The sequence below is a fragment of the Monopterus albus genome, unplaced genomic scaffold, assembly GCF_001952655.1.
Source record: "Monopterus albus unplaced genomic scaffold, M_albus_1.0 scaffold268.1, whole genome shotgun sequence".
NCBI lineage: Eukaryota > Metazoa > Chordata > Actinopteri > Synbranchiformes > Synbranchidae > Monopterus > Monopterus albus.
The window spans coordinates 331984-342004 of record NW_018128148.1 but is presented as its reverse complement, the minus strand read 5'-3'; the positions used below and the strand labels follow the sequence as shown (position 1 = coordinate 342004).

Here is a 10021-nt window from a genome sequence, read left to right as displayed (position 1 = left end):
TAAATGCAAAAGAGTGACAGGAGCACATTTCTGAGCATTTAAAAATCTGTAAAAGACAGCTGCATGCGATGCAAAAGATAAACTGTGACCTATTTAAACTGACGATATATGACGTCATAGATTTGTCGGAACGACTGGTATTTCTGTTGAAACAATGCTCCTATAGGTAGGTTTTTCTCCTGAGACGTGGTTATAGCTGAGTTTACTAACATTTTTAAACTTCTCCCATCAGTTAACCCACAACGTGTGTTGTTACTGTGTGTTTGATGTGCACCAGCTCACTGTGAAAACAATTCCTCTTATTTATAATTCCTCACTGAAATGTTTTCCCGTGTCTTTGTTAGCTTCCTAGGCCCATTTGGATGGATGCATGTTGCAGAAACGGTCGGTAAACTTTATTGGAGACGGGTAAACAAACTGGACTCCCATACCATTCAGCAAAACCAGCCACGTGGTCGCGACAGTCTCTTGTAAACGTAGACCAGGATGATTGACAACACTTCTAATAGAGTACAACAAACCAGCCAATAGTAAAATTAAACTGCAGTACTAGTGTTCCAGTCTCTCGCACAATTTTAACACAAAAAGCAGAACTCATTTACTTTGCGTTAGCATTTCAAGGTCTCGATTAAAACTGGTTTTGGGGTTTAGTTACTCTGAAAACGGAAACCTTTGTGAGTAGCTGACTACAGAACTGTTGAGGGCTTGATTAAGTGATTGATTGATTGATTGATTGATTGATTGATTATCACTGGCTCTCACTGTCCAGAGAAACTTTAGTAACATTTCCACATTTTGTTCCACATTAACGTTTCTCTGTCTGAGCCTCGTCACATTAACACAACATAAACAGGCGTGTGAAACAGAGCATCAGCTCACCCTCCTCTTCCTCACACGCTTTGATCTTGACATTTCTTCCCAGTCGCACACGCGGTGACTCAGCTTTTACTGTGAAACTTTTCAGTCTCGAGTTAATAACGAAAATGACAAATTAATTATGAATCAAATTGTGACACTGAATTTGTCTGGAAAAACTGCTTGTGTTGTAAAAGTACGAGACCGATTTATTTATCAACTGAAAGAAGATCAGCCAGGAAACTCGTTGCCTCCTATAGTTTCGGTTAAACACGGTCGATCAGACGAAATGAGACATGAAGACGTCACGTTGGTCCTTTGTCCTAACATTTTATGAAGCAGTCAAAAACAACCAGCTGATTACATTAAACTGTTTTCTGGGCTCCATCATTATTCACTTTTCACCTGAGACACGAACGCGGTTTCACTTCCTGGTATCACTTCTGCCAAAAACCAGGACATTGTAATTTAGTTAGGCCCTGATCGGTCCGATTGTCCATGATCAATAATCAAAACCACCTGTTAACACACCGCAAACACAACAGAAGAACTGAGTGCGTCTTTTTTTTTTATTGGTTGGGGGTCTAATCCTACCGTCGCTGGACTCGGTGGTCTGCAGTTCCCCGGCGGCCATCATCGGGACTACGTGCGGCCCCCCCTCGCCGTCCTCCACCTCTGTGCGGGTCTGGACCGACACCTTGACGTAAACATTGGCCCATTTGCTGGGCAGCAGGAGGCATCCGCCCTTGGGACAGCCGTGCACCAGCTTGCACTCCGGTGCTCCGTCCTCCGGGAAACTCATCCAGGCCAGGTCACAGTCCGCCCTGTCGCAGCACGACGCCCAGCATTTCATCGGGTCCGACACGCCCGGAAGGTCGACCGCATTGCTGACCAAAAAGATGGGGGACACGGTCTGATTCACATCGACGGACCGGTCCAATTCACAGGCCAGGGCCAGACCGGAGCAGACCAGGAAACAAAACGCGAGACCCAAGCAGAACCCGTGTTTGTTCATCTTTGCTCTGTGATCTGGATCAGGTTCTGGGTTTGATTCAGTTTAAACACTAAAACTGGTCGAGTTTCTTTGTCTTCTCCCACGTCTGAAGTCCTCTCAGCTCTGCTGAACAATGACCCACTACCGTGTTTCTTAGGCTTTTGGTGTCGCAGACAAATTTACCTGAGCGGCAGGTGAGGTCACTGCGACCACGCCCACCAAATATGTCACTGCCGCCTCATTAAAGTTCAACACATAACAAACAGGAGGCTGTTGATTATTTTTCTCAGAGAAAGACTCAAAAATCGAATATTTTATTCAGTGGAAAGTCAAAGAATTTCATTCAGCCTGTTTGTTTACGTCACATTGTTTCTCTTCTCAGAGTCAGAATCAGCTTTTTGGCCAGGTGTGTTGAACACCCAGGAATTTGTGGCTCTCAGTGTTTATGTTTAATGTTCTTCCTTAAGGCAACAAGTCAACGAGATAAGACAGAGAACAAGAAAAGAAAAAGAATGTACAAACAAGAAAAAGGAACGCTTTAGGAAAAGAGTACTTATACATACAAATATATACACACAGATTAGCTGCAGTTTTCCAGATAGATCTATACAAAAGTATATTTACAAGATATTACACTGAGGGTTGTCATTCTGTCATACAGTCATAGGATAAAGTGTTGATCTGAGCCACGTTCTGTGGGAGGAAACTGTCCTTGTGACTGTTGTTGTGGGTACAGTGACCTCTAACCTATCACCGAAACCTTGGTGAATAATAATCTTACATGATGTACTCTGCTTCAGGAATTATTCAAATTTATTCAAGCAAGATACTTTAACATTTTTTTATTTCTTGATGTTACATTTTTCAATATAAAAATATAACTAAATAGGTATAAACTGGCAAGAGACTTTTAAAACTAATGTAATGTGTAATTGTAATTGCACATTTTTATACTGTGGGTGTCAAATGTCTTTATTTATGTGCTAGTATTATTATTACTATATATGTGTTCATATTAGCTTTATATTGTAACGTAGGGCTGGTCCCGCCAAGCCTGTGTGAGTCAGGTGCTGCTGAAGCTGCTGCCCCAGACTCACAAGTGAAGGAGCTGCAGGGAAACTGGATCTGTGTTTCACTTGCTAATCAATAACAAGAAATAAATAAATCCTGACGCCATGTCAGTCATGGAAACACGTGTGTGTTTCTGTCACATGTGATCATTACTGCTGTGCATCACTGCTGCTCCATCAAATCAATTTTATTTGTATAGCGCCAAATCACAACAAAAGTCATCTCAGAACACTTTACAGAGTAAGGTCTAGACCTTACTCTGTAAAGTGTTATCACTATTATTACAGCTATTGGACCACAATGGCCAAAAAGCCCTTCTAACGTGTAATTTGAAAGAATCATGTACAGACCTGTTCGCTTCAGGCTTTCTTTAGAGGAGGAAGAATTGTAAAACTACAACGACCCTGTAGAGGACCACGTTTCTTTAACAGCTCCTTTAATTCCACCAGCTTTACTCACTTCCTCACACTACTGAAGCAGTCACACATCTGGCATCTGCCTCTGCATTGAACAAGCTACAGTATGATTTGGGAGTTTTTGAGTTCAGAACTTTGTAAATATTTTAAATATTTAAACTTTGACTGTGGAACTTAGACAACTTGACTGAGACCTGGACTCTGGAACAGCAGACCAGAAAGCAGTGTGAAGCTTAGTGGATATCATTGATTTTTGGGTGTAAATACTTGTAACACAAGAAGGTTGGCAGACTTTCCTGAGGAGTTTGCTGATGGCACTTCATATTTTGTAACTCAAATAAAACAGACTCTAGAAAGCATGGACTGTTCACTTCTCTGCCCTTTATGCATAATTGCACATTGACTGCTGCACATCCTGCTCCCATGCAGCATACATTCTCTTATTATATTCTTATATATTTTTATTATATTGCTGCATCTGCTGCTTAAAGTGCCTTAGATTTTGTGTTACTTATTTATCTACTTTATATTTCATTTGTATTTTGTGGCATTCATGTGGACGGCAAAGTAAGAATTTCATTGTACAGGGAAACACGTTTCCTAACTGTGTATATGACAAATAAACACTTTGACCTTTGGGACTCTGTGGATTTGGGGTCAGACTGCGGACCGCAGTTCTGGTTTCTGTCCACAGTCCTCTGTCACATTAATCTCCGTGTTTGTGCTTGTGCTGGTAGAGGACCCGAGGTTGAGGAACACAAACACCGCCCCATAGGAGTGAGAAGGGAATTTTATAGCCTACTATTCACACACCATGACTCACACACACACCATTTATATACATAACACTATAATGTATGATATTACTAGTACATATACAGTAATAATTAACAATAGAAAAAGAAGCTTTATTTTATTGTAACACGTACAATGAAATTCTGTTGGGAGCCGAGGGCCCTGGGCCGCTGTGTGCATATGCGCCGCCATCACGGGCAACTTGGGGGGGTTCAGTGTTTTGCCCAAGTACACTTCCACATGTGGACTGCAGGCACAGATTCAAACCTTCAAACTTCAGGATGGGAGATGTCTGCTCTACCCACCGCACCACTGTCAAACAACAATATTATATCACCCTAACTATAAGCTTTATCAAAAAGGAAAGTCTTAAGTCTAGTCTTAAAGGTAGAGAGGGTGTCCGCCTCCCGAACTGAGACTGGGAGTTGGTTCCATAGGAGAGGAGCTTGATAGCTAAAGGCTCTGCCTCCCATTCTACTTCTGTGGACTCTAGGAACCACAAGTAAACCTGCACTCTGAGAGCAAAGTGCTCTGTTAGGATGATAAGGCTCTACGAGGTCTTTAAGATACGATGGAGCCTTGTCATTAAGGGCTTTGTATCTTAGGAGAAGGATTTTAAATTCTATTCTGAATTTTACAGGGAGCCAGTGGAGAGAAGCTAATATGGGAGAGATATGATCTCTCTTGCTAGTTCCTGTCAGTACTCTGGCTGCAGCATTTACTGAGAATACTGCAGTAGGACTGAGAATAGGCCAGTGTGGTACTTTTTACTGTAGTAAAATTAATATTTGATGTAGTAGCCCCATTTAACACTGGCTCTTATCCCCGTCCCGACGTAATGACGTCGAGCTGTCCACCCACGTCACACGTCAGACTGAAGCCCGCCGTCGCTCCGTGACCCCCGACAAAAGGAGCGGAGCGACGGACGGTGAAGTTCGTTTCTCCATCATGAGGTGAGTTTATCACAAACCTGCTGAAATATATTCCTCTGGTGTTCCAGTAGAGTTTGGGACAGATCTGATGTATCTGACACTTCGGTTCAGACTCAGTCACTTATTGATCCTCTGGTTTTCACCCAACGTTACTTTCCAGGAACATCGATATTTTTACCTGTGGTTTTTAAATCTTATATCTGAAGTTTTGGGTTGGAGAGAAAGTGAACAGAAACTCTAGTGGTAATAACGGAATTTACTGATGTAGAGAAACGGTTCCTACTTTTAATTGATAAGTTTGATGAGTCTAAAACCACATAGAACACTCGCACATCATTCCGATGAATGACACAGCCTCAACAAAACATACGTACATCTGAAGTTAAATAAAAAAACATTTCTTACACATTCAGTTAAATATGACCTTGATTATATGCAACAGTGTAAATTAAAGATGGGGAATAATTAAAAAACGGAGTTAAATAGTGTACATAAAAATAACACTGCAGTATGTTTATTGTAAATGGTAAATGGTAAATGGACTGTATTTTATATAGCGCTTTCTCACAGTGTGTTGCACTGGCCAAAGCGCTTTACAGAGATGATACACCATTCACCCATTCACACACAACATTCACACACTGATGACGACAAGCTGCCATGCACCGGCGCTAGTCAAGCCACCAGGAGCAATTCGGGGTTCAGTGTCTTGCTCAGGGACACTTAGGCATGCGGGGAGACCGGGAGTCGAACCACCAACTTGCTGGTCAGGAGACGACTGCCCTACCTCATGAGCCACAGCTCATGTAGTAGTATGATCTGTCATATTGCATCATTTAAAATACATTTAGGTGAAACACGGGAGTCTTCAATGTTAAAAACTCATGATTTGTCTTGAACACAGTGGAGTTTTAACATTTTATTCCTTAAAAAGACTTTATGTTGTCACATGTCTTTAAGTGATTTCATCACATGTAAAGCTGGCGCCTCTTTTGTTCACATGTGAGAAAACAGTAGCATCTGAATTCCCTTTAAACCTTGTTGACAGTTCAACAGAATATGGAGTTGCTGGTTACCATGACTCATTTCAGGATTAAACTGCAGGGTTGCCTAATGTTTGACTGGGAACATGGTGTGTCTCAAACATTTGTTATGAATTAAAATATAACGTGTGCCTCAGAGTGAATGAACAGAAAGTGCGACTGTTTCAGGCTCTTCCTGTTCCCGCTCCTCGTCCCAGTTGTGGTCGACTCTCAGCTGCTGTCGCTGTCAGGGATGTACGGCAGCCTGCAGAGCCCAAACTTCCCGGAGCCGTACCCTCAAGACATGGAGCTGCAGTGGAACGTCACCGTTCCTGATGGCTTCCGGATCAAACTCTACTTCAGCCACTTCAACCTGGAGCCGTCCTACCTGTGTGAATACGACTACGTCAAGGTAAGGCACAAGTTTTTGCTCTCATTGCTTTCAGAGGCCAAAGACGGAACAGGCGTGTCTCTGTTGGACTAAATCGGGTTTCCTGTTACACCAATGTGAATTTATCATTTCGCATTTTTGGACTGTGGGCGGAAGTACCCGGAGAGAACCCACACAGAAAGGCCCCAGTCGGCTGAGGTTTGAAACCAGAACCACCTTGGTGTGAGGCCACAGTGCCAACCACTGCACCACCGTCCCGCTCTGCTATTAAACATGGGGGTGTGGATATTCTGCTGTGGGGTATCAGCCACAGGAAATGCTGCACAGATTCAAACACCAGCAGCTTCTAGATCAAACATCCTGCAGTCAGGACAGTGAGATAAGGCCGGTTTCTACAGCAGGCCCAGGGTCCACAGCAAACCTCAGAACCTACCATGAACCAGCTGAAGAACCACAAGCTGGAGCCTCTGCACCCTAACCTGAACCTCTATAGACTCTGTGGCAGATCTTAAACCTGCTGAGAGGACAGAGCCCGTCAGAACTTGAATCTGCAGGAAGAGGCTGAACGTGAGTGAATTTGGACCTACAACGAACCACAGGAGCTTATGCTTTAGAAACACACACATTCATATTCAAATGTTGTCATGGGGCGCTGTGGCAACGCACCACGACAACCTGCTGTCGACAACAAACAGCTGCAACACACAAAAAACACCAGTGGACTTCCCACAATGCACTGCTCTGTGTGTGTGAATTAAACAACAACTCTGATTGACCATAAATTCCCAGTCTGCTGAGGACTCTGAACATAGCACGCCAACAGATCCAGAGCCTACTGTGATTCGGAGGACTGAAATGCTTCTGTGTCCCATTTTCAGAGTGACACGATCAGTGAAGCTCTGGAACATGTGCATGCTTCATCTGCAGGAAACAGTATGGTAACACAATGTGCATCTGCAGCACCACAAGAGCCGCCGAGTGACACGCTGCCAATTAACACTAACCAGAGCCCTTAAGATAGAAGAGGTGCGTCACTGAACCGTCAGAAATGGCAGCAGGTCATGTGACCCATGTAGGTTCATGTAGTTCCAAACAGTGGATCCATTGTTGTATGGAAGGAGCGGCGGCGTCTATCAGCCAGTTACTGCTCTTAAAGACTTGTACAGCCTTGCAAACAGTGTTCTATTGTTGTGGAAAGCTAATTTAGCTAGTTAGCTAGGCACCTAATTATTAAAGTGACACAATATTTGAGAGAGACAGTGGAAAAAGTAGCAGGGCTGTAGGATTACTGTGCAGTGTGAAGGGACTGTAACAGGTTACCCTGTCAAAAATGTCATAAGCAACGTAGGCAAGTTTATTTATGTCGCACATTTTCATACACAGTGGCGACCAAACACAATGCACACAGATGGATAAAACATTGAAAAGCATACAGTAAATAGATAAAACATTAAATATTACTTCAAGGCAGCAATTACATGACAGTACAAGTAGCAATATGCATGAGTAGATACTAGTATAGCTGCAGCAGACTGTAGATTCCCTCCTTCTTTGTACTATTCAGACTTCTCAAGACAAACCTCTGAGTACTTAATGTAACACTATTAATTACCACATCAAAGTAATGTCACATTACTTTTCTAAAAAGTGTCTTAAACAGGGCAGCAACGCTGAAAAGTGCTGAGTTCAGAAGGAAAAACTGTCGAATGTCCAGCTTTGAAGGGCTCTTCTCTGACACCATGACCACCTGCCCTGGCGCTGTCGGCTTACTGCAGCTAGGCTGCTTAGAGCAGCGCCTGATGATTTGACTGGCAGATGAGAGATGGCGCAAAGTCAAACAAAGTTCACAATATAACGTGTGCTGCCAAATGAATGGAGCCCATTTAGATGTGGCGACAGCTCCTCGTTAGCCGTCCTAACAGCAGCTTTGCTGAACTGCGCTGTCTGGTAATATCCTGACAGAAGGTGTTCTGCATGGCGGCAAGATGCAAAGCAACAGATCAAATGTCGTATGCACACATGAGGTTTTTACCAAACGGAACATATTCAGATGTAACCCCTTTGTAATCACCAACATTTTACAGTACTTAGTTACATGGAAACAGCTGTATTAGTGTTGTCTCACAAAAACTGTTCTACATTCAGCTAGTCTCAGGGTCCAGTCTTAATGATTTATATTTGCAGTTTGAGACGTTCCACGTTAAAGCTGGAAAATGACATGACATGGTCCGTTCACACACACATCAGGAGCCTCACTGATATAACCCATCCCCTAGCCCCTTACCAGACCCCTAACTTAAACCGGATTCTAACTGTGAACACTAAAACCAGGTCTGAACCCTCAAACAGCCCTTTAAAGGTGTAAGGTCTGGACAGTATTTCCTCACAACAATGGCATTAAACTGTGTCCACACAACCATAGAAAGACATTTACACACACACACAAACATTCAGCATAACCCTGTTAACAGGCTGCAGAAACAGAAAGACCTCCACACACACACATGCTGTGTCTGTGTTTGTCAGTGTGTGTTACTCTGTGTATGACCTGCCGTCCACCCACAGTCAGTATAAACACTGTGGTCATTGTCAGATAAGCTGGAGCCTGCAGTGAACGTTAAAACACAAGCTGATTGGTTAGAGTGAGGACAGTGCCGCAGCCTCTAACAACTCTAGTGTTGTGTGTTTTACGTTTGACTCAGGATCTTGTGAATCCTCATCTTTCCCCTTTTTGTTTCTTAATGTTTCTTCCTGTGGTAAAAGTTGTGTTGGCTGAAAAAGAGAACAGCAGACCACCCTGAATGAAATGAATGAAAGGGGTAAGTGCACACAGGTGCACAGGAGACCATGCTCTCTATAAACCCTGACCGGTATTTGGTATTTTCTGAGGATCTCATGATCTCTGCAGTCCCTCCACTTAGAGACCAGAGGAGAGGCTGCAGAACCTGCCTGAGGATCCTCCTATTAACATTCAGCGTCACACTGATAGTGTCTGTATGTCCATGGGGACGCTGCACACAGCAGCTGCTCACTCTGCATACTCATCTTTCCAATATGTAATCAATGATAATCACCTTTATTGACAAAGTATGTTTCACACACAAGGAATTTGTCTCTGGTACAGAACCGAGGCAGCCATCTGCGGCGCCACCTCTCTCACACACACACACCGATGGCCATCGGCAGGAACTTGGGGTTTGGTGTCTTCAGTGTCTCGTCCACTTCAACATGTGGACCGGGCGAACAGGATTTACACCGCGACCTTCTGGTTGGGGGACAACCACTCTATGTCCTGAGTCACATCTAAGTGACGACGGTCAAGACAAGCTTTTAATTATACTGACATAGTTTCAATATGTTTATAGATCCTCAATAAAAATTAAAAATCAGGCTGTGTTTAAAGCGACTGCCAACTTGTTTCACTCAAATCTTGGAATGCTGAGTCACACCAAGAGTCAGAGCATTTCAGTATTTACAAGTAATTAAATGTATTATAGTACAAGCTCTGTTTTTTCCTGGGTAATTCTTCATATAAGTTTTCATAT

At 43.2% G+C, this 10021-nt stretch overlaps 2 protein-coding genes across 6 annotated transcripts in view; one reads left to right on the top strand and one right to left on the bottom strand.

Annotated features, from left to right (window-relative positions):
• spint2 (serine peptidase inhibitor, Kunitz type, 2) overlaps positions 1-2107 on the bottom strand; it is a 13139-nt gene extending 11032 nt beyond the window's left edge. Inside the window, exon 1 of one of the 2 annotated variants that reach the window (XM_020621829.1) lies at positions 1450-2107. In XM_020621829.1, the coding sequence (XP_020477485.1) occupies positions 1450-1870 (421 nt within the window). In that variant the 5' untranslated portion in view covers positions 1871-2107. The remainder of the gene's footprint in view (positions 1-1449) is intronic. The other variant, XM_020621828.1, reaches the window with a different exon arrangement.
• Positions 2108-5012: 2905 nt separating this feature from the next.
• Positions 5013-10021, top strand: part of masp1 (MBL associated serine protease 1) — a 21563-nt gene continuing 16554 nt past the window's right edge. For 3 of the 4 annotated variants that reach the window (XM_020621831.1, XM_020621832.1, XM_020621836.1), the window contains exons 1-2: positions 5013-5084; positions 6275-6497. In XM_020621831.1, the coding sequence (XP_020477487.1) occupies positions 5080-5084; positions 6275-6497 (228 nt within the window). In that variant the 5' untranslated portion in view covers positions 5013-5079. The remainder of the gene's footprint in view (positions 5085-6274; positions 6498-10021) is intronic. The other variant, XM_020621833.1, reaches the window with a different exon arrangement.